At 37.8% G+C, this 16,146-nt stretch overlaps 1 protein-coding gene across 1 annotated transcript in view; it reads right to left on the bottom strand.

Annotated features, from left to right (window-relative positions):
- The window catches only part of IL11RA (interleukin 11 receptor subunit alpha), a 218,634-nt gene that overhangs the window by 161 nt on the left and 202,327 nt on the right, over positions 1-16,146 (bottom strand). Inside the window, 5 exon segments of the mRNA XM_053700985.1 lie at positions 1-1,074; positions 2,081-2,160; positions 4,817-4,919; positions 8,583-8,645; positions 9,744-9,885. The exon segment at positions 1-1,074 is cut by the window's left edge and continues 161 nt beyond it. Coding sequence (XP_053556960.1) covers positions 1,058-1,074; positions 2,081-2,160; positions 4,817-4,919; positions 8,583-8,645; positions 9,744-9,885 — 405 coding nt within the window. The 3' untranslated portion in view covers positions 1-1,057.

Below are 16,146 nucleotides of genomic sequence, written 5' to 3'. Positions count from 1 at the left end.
ACGTCAATGTGAGATGTTTTTTTATTTTTATCCTTTAACGAAATCTAGTGGGAAAAATAATTCTCATACTGGTGCATTATCCTAAAAAGATTAAGGACCTCATTCTACACAAGAATAACTTGCAACAGCATTTTGATACAAGTGATAACCCATAGAATATACATTTTAGTCAGGTTTTAGATCAATTTAAACACTGTGCTGTGTGACAGAGGACGATATCTGTGGTTTGTTGTAGACAAATCCTAAAGAGTTCTCTATTTTATTAATGAATAACTTCAGACAAGTTAATATCTGGCAGTTGGAAGCTTATGTGTAATTACAAGATTACTACAGCAGGTGGCAGTATAACGCTGTGCATAGTACACAGTACTAGTTAGGGTGACCCCCTAGTGCACTAAAACAGACAGCAAATCCAGTCCCAATGGACATACAAGCTGTGCAGTAGGGACTTGCCCCCTATTTTGTCTTTATTGCTGGTGATATCAAGGAACAGGACTGGCATGAGGTTTGAAGTGTTTATAACTGCTCCTGTGAGATGCTGGTTGTGCTTCTTTAAACCAAGCTTAGCTTTAATTGCTGCTTTACGTAAGTCTAGTGCTGTAGGGAAATTCCTGTTTACTAACAGAGAAGTCGTATTGTCAAACAGACACCTCCCACTGTGGCGCCGTGGGCAGTGTTCTTTGTCTCTACTGTAGAAAGAGTCTATGTCCTATAGCAGCAATGACTTCTTCACTGGACGAAGGTAATAACGAAACCTGTATATACATATACAATATATACATACATATGAAGTGACCACTCAAGTGACCCATTCACTGTGTGAGTAGACAACACTGAACATGTGTGACATCCGGGCCCACCCTGCAAACAGAGGCTCTTGTGTTCATCTATCCTGGAATGGAGTCATTTAGCAGACACGCTGCAATATTACACACTCTGTCAGGTTCTCATGGATCTGAGGCCTCTGTGACTGTACCCAGACCTTGTTCTACAGAGCTCCGTTCCTGCGCTCCATTTTATGTTCCTTTTTTGTGTTTACTCTTTACTGTCCAACGTGCTACAAAATCTGGGCCTCTACAATAAAAAAAGAATAATAATAGTTAAACAGATATAAGGAATTGCGCTTGTGTGACTATATTGTCCTATAATGTATCCTTCCTGGTAAAATATTTTATAAATAAAATAAATAAATAAATATTAACAATTTGTGTTAACTCTTTGGCTGCCTGAGTGCAGCACCACACCGTAAAGTAATTGTATTTATATATATTTATATACATTTAATACTCCAGACTGACAGGAGGACACTACACCTCATATCAGTAGGGTGGGTAAACATGAAATGAGAATAAGATTAGCTTCTGAAATAGTAAAAACAAGCTGGGGGTGCTATTTAATATATTATAGCTCTTTTGTGAACTTTTCAAGCTCTCAAGAAAGACGGTGAAAGACTGCTGAAATGCGTTGGGAAAAAATAAATGCAAATATTTTATACGGAGGAGCTGTTTATTTCGTCTGCAATAAACTAACCATATATTATCTACATATCCTATGAGAACGTTCCTTTTTTGGACTATTCTTTTATTGGCATACTACAATATTGTGGGTTTTCCTTTAGTACCATTGAGACAAATACCCCTTGAGGTGGGATTGGATAGTACCTGAAGGAGATTCGGTACATTTGGTATACCCCTGGGTCCAGCGCCTCTTATATAAGAATCTAGCTGAATCACTTGTGAGCTGCTGGTGCAATGCTGAATACGGAGAGCGTATTGCTCTCCGCATTCAGCGAGGTCTGTCGGACCTGATCCGCAGTGTCGGATCAGGTCCGACAGACGCTTGATAATTCGGCCTCTTAGGGACAACATTGGTCTGATCTATAATCTGGATTTCCAATGAGTTTAACATAACACAATGTGGTTAGGGATTGGTCTGTTTGATTCTAATACTGCAGTATTTTACTTTATGTTAGAAGTATCTAAGTTCTATTTTCCACCAATCAGTAAAGCTTTCATACTGCTATGGATACAGATACATCTCCTATTCCGACCTACACACTAACTGTCCCCATTCTACTTACTGGGCAGAGCCTTCATATGAATGGCCGACAGGAAGTCTGGTTTTATTGTGCCGTCCTTAGTTTTTCTGCCCACTCTTACCCTGGAAAACAAAAAGATGGCGTTCATTACACAGTTATTGCAATGTGAAGATATCAGCATAAAAGGGATATTAGACCCACATTTTTTTCTTTCATGATTCAGATAGAACAGGCAATTTTAAATAAAGATACCAAGAGAACGAAGAAAAATCGATAATAGGAGTAATTCAGAACATTGGTTAAAACTGCTGCTCTAGCTGAATCATGAAAGAAAAAAAATGGGGTTCATATCCCTTTAAAGTGAAACAAAAGTTTTTTTTTATTTTCACGTGTTCATGAATTGGGGAAAAAACTGTTGTATGTTCGAGAGGCTTGTTACAGTACACCAATAAAGACATGAGAGTTCTGCTTATCAGCCAATGAGCAGTCAGTTCTTAAAACCCACAAACGTGCACTTCCTGTTGGCTTGAAAACCAAAATAAAAAAAACTTTCATTTCAAATTATTCAAATAGAGCAGCAGTTTTGAATTCACTTAAAATGATCAAATTGTGGAGAGTTTTTATATGCACACCAGCTTCTACTGAGCATGTGCAAGAATTCACACTGTATATGTTATATTATATGACTGTGATTGGCTGATGGCTGTCACATGACAAAGGGAGCCAGCAAACTGTAAAGTAAATTTGTCAGAAAACAATCTACTGCTCATTTAAAATTCAGTGTAAGTGCTCTTGCATTGTCATTTTATCATGCACTGCATTTAATGGCTCTGCTATTGTTTTTCATTGTGTGTATGATATAATATCAGCATCTCCGCAATCACAATCAGACATTCTCTTTTGCACATTATTGTTTCAGTGATTTATAATATTCTTATCATGTGCCAGTCCTGTTTTACTGACCATAATCCAAATTCTTTATGAGGCCATTTTTCACTTATTGAATTCCACAGCTAAAAGGACTTGATAAACTGCAGACAACGCTTTCAAATTATTAGTGAGTAACATAACATTTTTGAATGTAACATTGTTTTTGTGCATGGGCAAAGCAAACTGAAATCCCCCCGTATTGGATAACCAGAGGGAGCAACAACATTAAACAAATACAAAAGCTACCTGCTCAATCCAAAAAAATCATAACATTAATAATAAGCAGTTTTAAACTAGAAAAAAATGGTCAAATCAATAACCCAATAAGCACAAATGCCCACTATACAGATACTGCCCCAGTTCAAAGCCCTTAAAGAGACATACACACATATCATTATGGTTTGGAACACGACAGGTTAAAGGGACATTATACACTAATTTTTTTTTTGCATAAATGTTTTGTAGATGATCTATTTATAAAGCCCATAAAGTTTGTTTTTTAAAAAATGTATAATTTTGCTTATTTTTACATAACATTGCTCTGATTTTCAGACTCCTAACCAAGCCCTAAAGTTTTATGTGAATACCGTCAGCTACCTTCTCCAGCTTGCTCCTGTTTGTGTAAAGGGTCTTTTTATATGCAAAAGGAGGGGGAGGGGGGAGTGTCTTATTTGCCACTTGCAGTGGGCTTTCCAACTGCCTTTTCAACAGAGCTAAACTGACAGCTTCTAAGTAAGTTTTTAAACCATTTTATACTGAATTTTTATATCAGTATCTGTGCATCTTATTCTTTATAATAGTGTCTATTACATGCAGTTATATGAAAATGAGTGTATACTGTCCCTTTAACTGCACATGTCACCTATTAGCATAGCTACATACTATTAATAGGAATCAACATACAGACCGATGATCTAATCGCTAAACCCCAGAAATTCCCCAAATGCCGTTTTAGTTTACAAAACTGGTAGATTACAGGGACAGTCTACTTGAAAATTGTTATTGTTTAAAAAGAAAGATAATCCCTTTATTGCTGATTCCCCACAACCAACACAGTTATGTGAATACACTTTTTACCTCTGTGATTACCTTGTATCTAAGCTTCTGCTGACAGCCCCCTTATTTCAGTTCTTTTGACAGACTTGCATTTTAGCCAATCAGTGCTCACTCATAAATAACTCCACAGGAGTAAGTACAATGTAATCTATCACACATGAACTAGCGTTGACTAGCTGTGAAAAACTGTAAAAATGCACTGAGATAAGATGAGGCGTTCAAGGGCTTAGAAATTAGCATATGAGCCTACCTAGGTTTAGCTTTCAACAAAGAATACCAAGAGAAAAAAGCAAATGTGATGATACAAGTAGATTGGAAAGTTGTTTAAAATGACATGCCCTATCTGAATCATGAAAGGTTAATTTTGACTTGACTGTCCCTTTAAAACCCAATGATTTTGTGTTGTTTTTAGTAACTATTTCAAGCTTTTTGGGAATATTAACAGCAGAAGCATTTTCTGATTGTGATCACTGGAAAATCACATGAACAACAGCGGTTGTTTAAAAATCGTTGGAGTATGGTAAAGTGTGTGATTTTCTGCATAGAGGGCCATGCTGAGCAGTGATTGGTTAGAGCAATGCATGAGCATTTACATCTGATTTTTATTATCCACATCAAAGGGTTATATCCTGTACTGCTCTAGATTTGCAAAACTTGTAAATAAAATGAAAAGCAGTGTGCATAAATTCTACAATGTAATATTCTAATGCTCAGATGTACTCTGTATACAAAACAATACCTTTAATATCCCTTTAATACTCAAATGACTAATATCTGAATAACAATTCTTACCAGACAAGGACACCAACAGCTAGAAACAGGGTCAGGACCACAAAAGCAAAGATCCCCAGAGAAATGAGCATTGCCACCTTCTCTACAGGATCACTGGGATCTGCTGGGAAACAGAGAAAACAGATCACTCAGGGGCGGTCAGCTGTGACTTAGGTTTAGGGAGATGCAGAAGGTGAAGGAAAGAACAGAGGGACATTTAGTTCCTCACATCCGTCTCATTAATAATGTTTAGTACAAAGCAGTTTTGCTACATATTTATCAACAATGTGCACCTCTATCTCTGTCTGTCAATTCTTTATCTATCTATCTGTTATCTAGCTATACCTATATATCTATCTCTATCTATCTCTATCTATCTATCATCTATCTATCCATCTGTTATCTATCTATCATCTGTTATCTATCTATCTATTTATCTATATATCTGTTATCTATCTATCTATCATCTGCTATCTATCTATCTATTTATCTATATATCTGTTATCTATATCTATCTAGAATAAGGATAAGGCTATCCTACATACTAATTAATGCCTGGGATAAGTATAAGGCTATCCTACATACTAATTACTGCTTGGGATATGCATAAGGCTATCCTACGTACTAATTAATGCCTGGGATAAGCATAAGACTGTCCTACGTACTAATTAATGCCTGAGATAAGCGGCTATCCTACATACTAATTAATACCTGAGATAAGCATAAGAATATCCTACATACTAATTAATACCTGAGATAAGCATAAGAATATCCTACATACTAATTAATACCTGAGATAAGCATAAGAATATCCTACATACTAATTAATACCTGAGATAAGCATAAGACTACCCTATGTACTAATTAATGCCTGGGGTAAGCATAAGGCTATCCTACGTACTAACTAATGCCTTAGATAAGCATAAGGCTATCCTATGTACTAATTAATGCCTGGGGTAAGCATAAGAATATCCTACGTACTAATTAATACCTTAGATAAGCATAAGGCTATCCTATGTACTAATTAATGCCTGGGGTGGGCATAAGGCTATCCTACGTACTAACTAATGCCTGTGATAGACATAAGGCTATCCTACGTACTAATTAATGCCTGGGATAAGCATAAGGCTATCCTACATACTAATTAATGCCTGGGACAAGCATAAGGCTATCTTAAGTACTAACTAATGCCTGTGATAAACATAAGGCTATCCTACGTACTAATTAATGCCTGAGATAAGCATAAGGCTATCCTACGTACTAACTAATGCCTGGGATAAGCATAAGGCTATCCTACATATTAACTAATGCCTGAGATAAGCATAAGGCTATCCTACATATTAACTAATGCCTGATATAAACATAAGGCTATCCTACGTACTAACTAATGCCTGTGATAAACATAAGGCTATCCTACGTACTAACTAATGCCTGAGATAAGCATAAGGCTATACTACGTACTAATTAATGCCTGAGATAAGCATAAGGCTATCCTACATATTAACTAATGCCTGAGATAAGCATAAGGCTATCCTACATATTAACTAATGCCTGATATAAACATAAGGCTATACTACGTACTAACTAATGCCTGTGATAAACATAAGGCTATCCTACGTACTAACTAATGCCTGAGATAAACATAAGGCTATACTACGTACTAATTAATGCCTGAGATAAGCATAAGGCTATCCTACGTACTAACTAATGCCTGAGATAAGCATAAGGCTATCCTACGTACTAACTAATGCCTGTGATAAACATAAGGCTATCCTACGTACTAACTAATGCCTGAGATAAGCATAAGGCTATACTACGTACTAATTAATGCCTGAGATAAGCATAAGGCTATCCTACGTACTAACTAATGCCTGTGATAAACATAAGGCTATACTACATACTAATTAATGCCTGAGATAAGCATAAGGTTATCCTACATACTAACTAATGCCTGGGATAAGCATAAGGCTATCCTACATATTAACTAATGCCTGAGATAAGCATAAGGCTATCCTACATATTAACTAATGCCTGATATAAACATAAGGCTATCCTACGTACTAACTAATGCCTGGGATGAGCATAAGGCTATCCTACAAAGTAGATTAGTTTATACTTTTAGGAAATATTGGGCAGACTTGTGGGGCCTATGGTTCTTATCTGCCATTAACATCTATGTTTCTATGTTACATTACAAAATAATGTTTAACCCCTTCATGATGGGGGCAAATGTAAACGATCAGAATGAAGTTCCGACATAGACATTACAAGGAAAGTCATGTGATCGCATCGGCAAGCCAATGCTGGTATCGTATCATGAGGGACTGCGTACAATCTTAGGCACATCCCTCAGAATGTTCTTGAACTTCATTGAAGCAGGAGGGTGCCGGACACCAAAGAGGTAAGGCGTTCCATGCAGTGCTAATGACGTTAAAGCCCAGTGTCTTTATGACGGCATGGAATGTCCTAACGGTGTTAATCAGTTAAACCCCCACAAAGCTTTTGCATGATTTCTCTTCACACTAATTAAAATTAACATTTTAATACTTCTCTTTCCCACCCCCCCATGGGAGGACGATTGTAACTAAGGCCTCTTGTTTACAAAGCTTTTCTGTACCCAGTACTGCAGTACTAAGCATTTCAATGAACAACATAGTTGAAAAATGACATCCTCTAATTTGTTAGAGCATGTCATTTTAAGAGCAGTGCCCCTTTAATGTTATGTCTTTAACCCCACAAAATAATTAAACACATGGTAGAAGTACTGCTTGGGACCTGCAAAGCACTGCTGGTCACTTATCCAATCAGCAGTGCTAGTTTACGTCTCAGAGTACTTCTGGTCCGAATGGTACTTCTAATATGTGTTTAACCTCTTTGTGGGGGTTAAACAAATATATAGTGTTAAAGGGTTGCCAGTCTTAAAATTATAAAAATTAGAACATGTCATTTTTAGACTATAATGGCTTTTTCAGTACAGATGGCAGTTTTAAAGGGACGTAAAAACTGCTGTGCACAGCTACAAAAGAATAGCAACTACTCACTATGTCATTGCATTACACCCTGTTCCTGCAGCTATTTACAAATCAGTTTAAAGGTGCCAGTTACTGAAGCTCCGCCTCCTTGTACTGGGAACCGCCATCTTGACGTTCAGGTATTCTCCCAGCGTGTGACACAAGCGGTCTGCATTTCCATATCAATCAGGTTGTCATCTTTGTGACAATTGTATAACGTACTTCAGGTTAGGGTGCAGAGAGTGCTTTTCTAAATATATTTTGTGTAAATGTAAATCTGAGTAAAAAAATACAGCAATGTGAAGCTCACATGAGTGTATCATGCTCACTAACTCCAGGCAAATGATACAGCATATAAAGAGTGGGCAATATCACTTATCTTTGAGTGTATCTTACAGCTGTCACTGTAAGGCGATCCTTAGCTCCAAGATGGCCGCCACAGTACAAAGAGGCGGGGCTTCAGTATCTGGCACCTTTAAGCTATTTTAACAGGAGAGCGGATCTAAAAAGAGCTGCATGAAGATGATTAAATGCTGAAACATAGTTAGTAGTTACTATTCTTTTGTAGTTGTGCACAGCAGTTAAATGTCCCTTTAACAGGCAAAACCACCTATTTCAAATAACAAAATAAAAATAAAATTACTTTTGTAAACTATCTAATACACTCCAGCAGGTAAAATGGATTATTGGGAACACATTAAAGGGAGACAAATTTACAGTACACGTCCCTTTTATCCTGCTAATAATTGTCCCTATTAACTATAAGACTAACTCACCAACTGGTTCTGGCACTACAGTTTCCGTGGTTGTCGTGTCCTCACTGGCTTTTGTTGTTGTGCCTACGATTTAGCAGACACAAGACACGTTAGTAACACAATTTACCTGAAAGCTTGTTGTTTTCAGATACAGATAAATTATGTGGTAAAGCTTCAAAGAAAGAACCATTTTCTATACATTCTAATGGATAAACTAAAGGATATTGGTCCGGCGGTCTTTGCAGTAAATAAATGTGAGATTTAATGATGTATTCAAAGCAATAGCCTGAGAATACTAAGTAGATGTATTTTATAAAATGATGTTAGTTGGTTACATTTTGAAGATATAAGTGTAAAGCTTATAAGTAATGGGTGCCACTGCCACGTTATTAGTTATAACCTAGGTTTCTCTTCTGCTGAGGACAATTAGAGACAAATATAAAACAGGCAATAAAAGAGAGTGTGCAAACAAAGTTGTGTGGAATATAGGATTTTATATTACAATCTCTCCGTGTTTAATATCCCTGAATAGTCACAAAATAATAATATAATATCAGAAACTAAACTGTGCCGTGAGGGGGGAGGGGCTATTCCTGGGCAGATTCTTCTTCCCAATAGGGTGGGAGATTGATTACCTTGTAGTACAGACATCCTTTATGTGCTGTGATTTTGTTTGCCGGCTCACACTGTGGTGCCTGTTGTTATTTATGTATAATTGGGGCTATTGTCCCTTGATCAATTACTGGTACCTTATTGCTTAAAGCGACATCAACATGAAAATCTTATTCTCAAACTTATTAGTAAAAAAAAACTTCTGTAATGTAATAGCATTATTTATTTTGTCCCCTAACGCTGACTGTAGTTTTTTCACTGCCCAAGAGAGTCCTGACAACAACAACCCAGTAACTGAGTGTAGAAGCTCATTTATTTCACCCTAATTTGTCAAAGCAAAGGAGATAAGATAAATACATTAAAGAGGCTCTTCAAGTTGTGCATTGCTGAACTCTGAAACAACATTTTACTAACAAAATGACAGTTTAAATGCCTTTAAAACATTCATTTTGCATGTAGATATTTTGCAGTGCAGTGATTCATGTATGACATATAATATGCATAAAAATGGAACTGCTAAATGCAGCAGAAATGCAGGCGACCCCTGTTTGTACAGCGCTTAGTCCTTACTTGTCCACGGCACAGCTCGTACTTCTTCACTCCAATCACTCCAGTTACCAGCGTCTAAGAAATCCTTGGCGCTGACCTGCACGATGTGTTCCATCCCAGCAAAGGCATCGGTGATAACATCCGATAGGTTGACGGTTTCCACCTGCACATCAAAAACAGAAACCTCAGTGAAGGATCTAGCAGCAGCTAATAAAAAGCTGAACTGACACATTAACTAGTACACACGTCACAGACAGTGTTCCCTCTAAGGCCAGTTTTGTGAGCAGTCCAGCAGTGAAACAGTTATTTAAAGCAATTAGCAAACATTACACAAACGCAGACTGCAAGGTAAAGATCTTTATTGACTGTTTCACTGCTGAGCCATTCATAAAACAGGTCACAGACATCCTAAGGCAGAAAAATAAACTGTAAAAATACTTATGTAGTGAATAAAGATCATTATTGTATAATATGTTAAGGGAATATGAACGTCAAACTATTCCATTAATGAACATGCAAAATTGATATATTTTGCAAAATAATAGTTAAGTTAAAGCTGTTGAAATGTATTTTGAAACTATCAGGAAGTGTTTATTTGTGTGCAGTTGATAACATGAGCTTAACTGCTCACTGGCAGAAAAAGGCACCTTTCACTGCTATATAATTAGGCACGGACACACCACCACTTGTAAGATAACAAAGATGTCAAATATTTTAAAATGCGCTCATTTCGTGTAACAAAGAAAAACACCCAAACGGAAAAAAAAAAACGTTACTGTCCCTTTAAGCATACTGCACGTTAGTAGTGAGTTTTCTTCTAGTGGACACCTGGGGCAAAATTACATATGCTTTTGCGGGCGACGCCGTTTTTTACGCGTTTTTTGTATCAAATATACGGTGCCGCATATAAATACGGCGTGTATATTTCACCCGTCGCCCACAATGTTTACTCCCATAAGCTAACACAGAACAGTGTCGCAAATCGGTATCACATATTCAGCGCAAGGACTTAAGCAGCGAAAATTGAGACATTTTACTCCATTTTTACCTTGCCACACATAGGCAGGTGCATCAAGACTTGCGCTATGTGAGCACTGTAACTCCCGTAACTCCCTGAAAATATTAACTAACACCTAACGCACCTGTCAACCGCAATCCCCCACCGCAATAACTAATAAAGTATATTAAACTATAATACACCATTAACCAACCCACATCGCAATAAACCTAATAAATGTATTAACCCCTAATCCGCCATTAACCCACATCGCAATAAACCTAATAAATGTATTAACCATTAATCTGCCATTAACCCACATCGCAATAAACCTAATAAATTTATTAACCCCTAATCCGCCATTAACCCACATTGCAATAAACCTAATAAATGTATTAACCCCTAATACGCTATTACCCCCCCATCGCAATAAACCTAATAAATGTATTAACCATTAATCTGCCATTAACCCACATCGCAATAAACCTAATAAATTTATTAACCCCTAATCCGCCATTAACCCACATTGCAATAAACCTAATAAATGTATTAACCATTAATCTGCCATTAACCCACATCGCAATAAACCTAATAAATGTATTAACCCCTAATCCGCCATTAACCCACATTGCAATAAACCTAATAAATGTATTAACCCCTAATACGCTATTACCCCACATTGCAATAAACCTAATAAATGTATTAACCCCTAATACGCTATTACCCCACATTGCAATAAACCTAATAAAACTATTACCCCCTAATCCGCCATTAACCCACAACGCAATAAACCTAATAAAACTATTACCCCCTAATCCGCAATTAACGCACACCGCAATAAACCTAATAAAACTATTACCCCCTAATCCGCAATTAACCCACAACGCAATAAACCTAATAAAACTATTACCCCCTAATCCGCAATTAACGCACACCGCAATAAACCTAATAAAACTATTAACCCCTAATCCGCAATTAACCCACACTGCAATAAACATAATAAAACTATTAACCCCTAATCCACCAACCCCCCACAATTCAAATAACTAATTAAATTACTAAGCCCCCAAACCTAACACCCCCTAAATGAACCTCAATTACCTAAATTAAAAGATACTGTTACAATAATAAAAAAAAATAACATTACTTAAAAATAAAAAATAAATTAAATGAATCTAAGATTACAAAAAAATAAAAGTCTAACATTACATAAAATAATAAACCAAATTATCCAAAAAATTTTTTTACCAAATCTCTATGAAAATAAAAAAGCCCCCCAAAAAATAAAAACACCCCCTAATCTAATGCTAAACTACCAATAGCCGTTAAAAGGGCCTTTTGTAGGGCATTGCCCTAAATTAAACAGCTTTTTTACCTTAAAAAATACTAAGTCCCCCCTCTAACAGTAAAACCCACTACCCACCAAAATAAATAAACCTAACACTAAAAAAAACTAAACTACCCATTGCCCCTAAAGGGGCAGTTGTATGGGCATTCAGCTCTTTTAAGAGTGACCATTAAAAACATACAAGTGTGGCAGCACCCAATTGTGCTTAGTGGGGCGTACTGGGAAATCTCAGTGACCTAGCTCACTGATCCAAAGAGCAGAGGAAATCCTCGTGACTGCTCCTATTGCTGTGAGCTGGATAATTAAAGCTCAGACTTCCAAAAATCTCAAAAATTTTATTTTCCAAATTTAAAAAACGAATTTGTAAAATAAAATCTTATTTTTTTAGATTTTTGGAAGTCTGAGCATTAATTATCCAGCTCACAGCAATAGAAGCAGTCACGAGGATTTGCCTGCTCTTTGGATCAGTGAGCTGGGACACAGAGTTCCCAGAACGCCCCACTAAGCACAATTGGGTGCTGCCACACTTGTGAGTATGTTTTGATAAGTTTATACCAATCTCACATATTATCTTTGTTACACTAGGAGGCGCCCTTGTTTATGTTTCCTGTTACACTAGGAGGCGCCCTTGTTTGTGTTTCCTTTTACACTAGGAGGTGCCCTTGTTTGTGTTTCCTTTTACACTAGGAGGCGCCCTTGTTTGTGTTTCCTGTTACACTAGGAGGCGCCCTTGTTTGTGTTTCCTTTTACACTAGGAGGCGCCCTTGTTTGTGTTTCCTTTTACACTAGGAGGCGCCCTTGTTTGTGTTTCCTTTTACACTAGGAGGCGCCCTTGTTTGTGTTTCCTTTTACACTAGGAGGTGCCCTTGTTTGTGTTTCCTTTTACACTAGGAGGCGCCCTTGTTTGTGTTTCCTTTTACACTAGGAGGCGCCCTTGTTTGTGTTTCCTTTTACACTAGGAGGCGCCCTTGTTTGTGTTTCCTTTTACACTAGGAGGCGCCCTTGTTTGTGTTTCGTTTACACTAGGAGGCGCCCTTGTTTGTGTTTCCTTTTACACTAGGAGGCGCACTTGTTTGTGTTTCCTTTTACACTAGGAGGCGCCCTTGTTTGTGTTTCCTTTTACACTAGGAGGCGCCCCTTGTTTATGTTTCCTGTTACACTAGGAGGCGCCCTTGTTTGTGTTTCCTTTTACACTAGGAGGCGCCCTTGTTTGTGTTTCCTTTTACACTAGGAGGCGCCCTTGTTTGTGTTTCCTTTTACACTAGGAGGCGCCCTTGTTTGTGTTTCCTTTTACACTAGGAGGTGCCCTTGTTTGTGTTTCCTTTTGCACTAGGAGGCGCCCTTGTTTGTGTTTCCTTTTACACTAGGAGGCGCCCTTGTTTGTGTTTCCTTTTACACTAGGAGGCGCCCTTCTTTGTGTTTCCTTTTACACTAGGAGGCGCCCTTGTTTGTGTTTCCTTTTACACTAGGAGGCGCCCTTGTTTGTGTTTCCTTTTACACTAGGAGGCGCCCTTGTTTGTGTTTCCTTTTACACTAGGAGGCGCCCTTGTTTGTGTTTCCTTTTACACTAGGAGGCGCCCTTGTTTATGTTTCCTGTTACACTAGGAGGCGCCCTTGTTTGTGTTTCCTTTTACACTAGGAGGCGCCCTTGTTTGTGTTTCCTTTTACACTAGGAGGCGCCCTTGTTTGTGTTTCCTTTTACACTAGGAGGCGCCCTTGTTTGTGTTTCCTTTTACACTAGGAGGCGCCCTTGTTTGTGATTCCTTTTACACTAGGAGGCGCCCTTGTTTGTGATTCCTTTTACACTAGGAGGCGCCCTTGTTTGTGATTCCTTTTACACTAGGAGGCGCCCTTGTTTGTGTTTCCTTTTACACTAGGAGGCGCCCTTGTTTGTGTTTCCTTTTACACTAGGAGGCGCCCTTGTTTGTGATTCAGTGTTTTTACACAAGGAGCAGCCATCAATTATCATTTCCTGATTCAGGGAAGGGATCCATACGGAGTCCTTGGAAAGACACAGAATACCATTGGACTTTTTTTTTATCAAATAAGACATTACTTAAACCTATTTGGGTTTATGTTCAAAGGTGTTAATATTTACATCTTTTTTATTTTCAAGAGTGTATCTTATTCTGTGGGGGGTTTTATGCACACAGGTGTTTATTAATGTTTTTTTTTTTCAGTTTCATTACTTATAGTATTTTTGTTTATTATTATTTTTTATAGATTGTTGATTTTTACTATATTATCTTTATCACTTCACTTTGTGTAGGAGACAATTGAGTATCATAATCAAACCAGGTGATTAGTAAATAGCGCCCCCTAGAGTTGTAACATTTATTTTTGTTATCAACAGTTGAGATCACTAAAAAAACTAAACTACCCATTGCCCCCAAAGGGGCATTTGTATGGGCATTGCCCTTGAAAGGACATTAAGCTCTTTTATTGTCCTTAAAGGGGCATTCAGCTCTTTTAAGAGTGCCCATTAAAACCCTAAAAGAAAAAAAAAAATCCTAACTCTAACCCCCATATAGGTACTCACCATTCCTGAAGTCTGGTGGAGAAGGTCCTGTTCCAGGAGGTGAAGTCTTCTTCCAAGCGTCCAATATCTTCTTCCAAGCGGGAACAACTTCCTTCTTCATCCAGGACCAAGCTGGCGTGGAGCAGAGATGAGCGTGGAGCAGGACCGGCGACCGTGGAGCCATAGAACGTGGAGATCCTCTTCATTTGAACACGGTTGTACACTGAATAGTGAATTCAAGGTACATGTTTAAATATGGCGTCCCTTGCATTCCTATTGGCTGATTTGATTCTTCAAATTCAAATCAGCAAGGGACGCCATATTTAAACACGTACCTTGAATTCACTATTCAGTGTACGGCGGCGATTGTACGAAGAGGATCCTCCATGCTCCATGGCTCCGCGGTCGTCGATCCTGCTCCGTGCTCATCTCTACTCCATGCCGGCTTGGTCCTAGATGAAGAAGGAAGTGGTCCCAGCTTGGAAGAAGATGTCGGCCGCTTGGAAGAAGACTTCAATGCCTGGAACAGGACCTTCTCCGCCGGACTTCATGAATGGTGAGTACCTATTTGGGGGGGTTAGAGTTAGGATTTTTTAAATATTTTTTTTTGGGGGGGTTAGATTAGGGTTTTAATGGGCACTCTTAAAAGAGCTGAATGCCCTTTTATGGGCAATAATAGAGATGAATGCCCTTTTAAGGGTAATGCCCATACAAATGCCCCTTAAGGGGCAATGGGTAGTTTAGGTTTTTTTTTAGTGTTAGGTTTATTTATTTTAGGTGGTTTGGTGGGTGGTGGGTTTTAATTTTAGAGGGGGGAATTAGTATCTTTTAAGGGAAAATATCTGTTTAACTTAGGGCAATGCCCTACAAAAGGCCCTTTTTAGGGCTATTGGTAGTTTAGCATTAGATTAGGGGGTCTTTTTATTTTGCAGGTCTTTTTTATTTTCATAGGGATTAGGTTTAATTTTTAATATTTTTGATAATTTGGTTTATTATTTTATGTAATTACATTTTTTTTATTTTTTTATTTTTAAGTAATGTTAGCTTTTTTATTTTAATTGTAATTTAGTATTTTTTAATGTAGATAAGTGTGTTTAATTTAGGGGGTGTTAGGTTAGGGGGCTTAGTAATTTAATTAGTTATTTGCATTGTGAGGGTTTGGCGGATTAAGGGTTAATAGTTTTATTAGGTTTATTGCGTTGTGGCTAAATGGCGGATTAGGGGTTAATAGTTTTATTGCAATGTGGATTAAATGCGGATTAGGGGTTAATACATTTATTATTCTTCCTGCGCCTGCCTATGTGTGGCGAGGTGAAAATGGAGTAAAATTTCTCCATTTTCTCCACGTAAGACCTTGCGATAAGTATGTGATTCCAATTTGCAACGCGGTTCTATGTTAGCTTATGCTAGTAAAATTGCGGGGACGGATGAAATATATGCGCCACATTTATATGCGGTGCTGTATATGCAATACCAAAAACGCAAAAAAAATCATTGCCGGCTTTTGCGGGCAACGCCGCATATGTAATTTTGCCCCAAACTGTTTGTGTTAACAAAACAA

The sequence above is a fragment of the Bombina bombina genome, chromosome 2 (assembly GCF_027579735.1).
Source record: "Bombina bombina isolate aBomBom1 chromosome 2, aBomBom1.pri, whole genome shotgun sequence".
In the NCBI taxonomy this organism is placed as follows: Eukaryota; Metazoa; Chordata; class Amphibia; order Anura; family Bombinatoridae; genus Bombina; species Bombina bombina.
The sequence above is the reverse complement of the archived record's forward strand: the minus strand, read 5'-3'. Positions and strand labels throughout refer to the sequence as shown.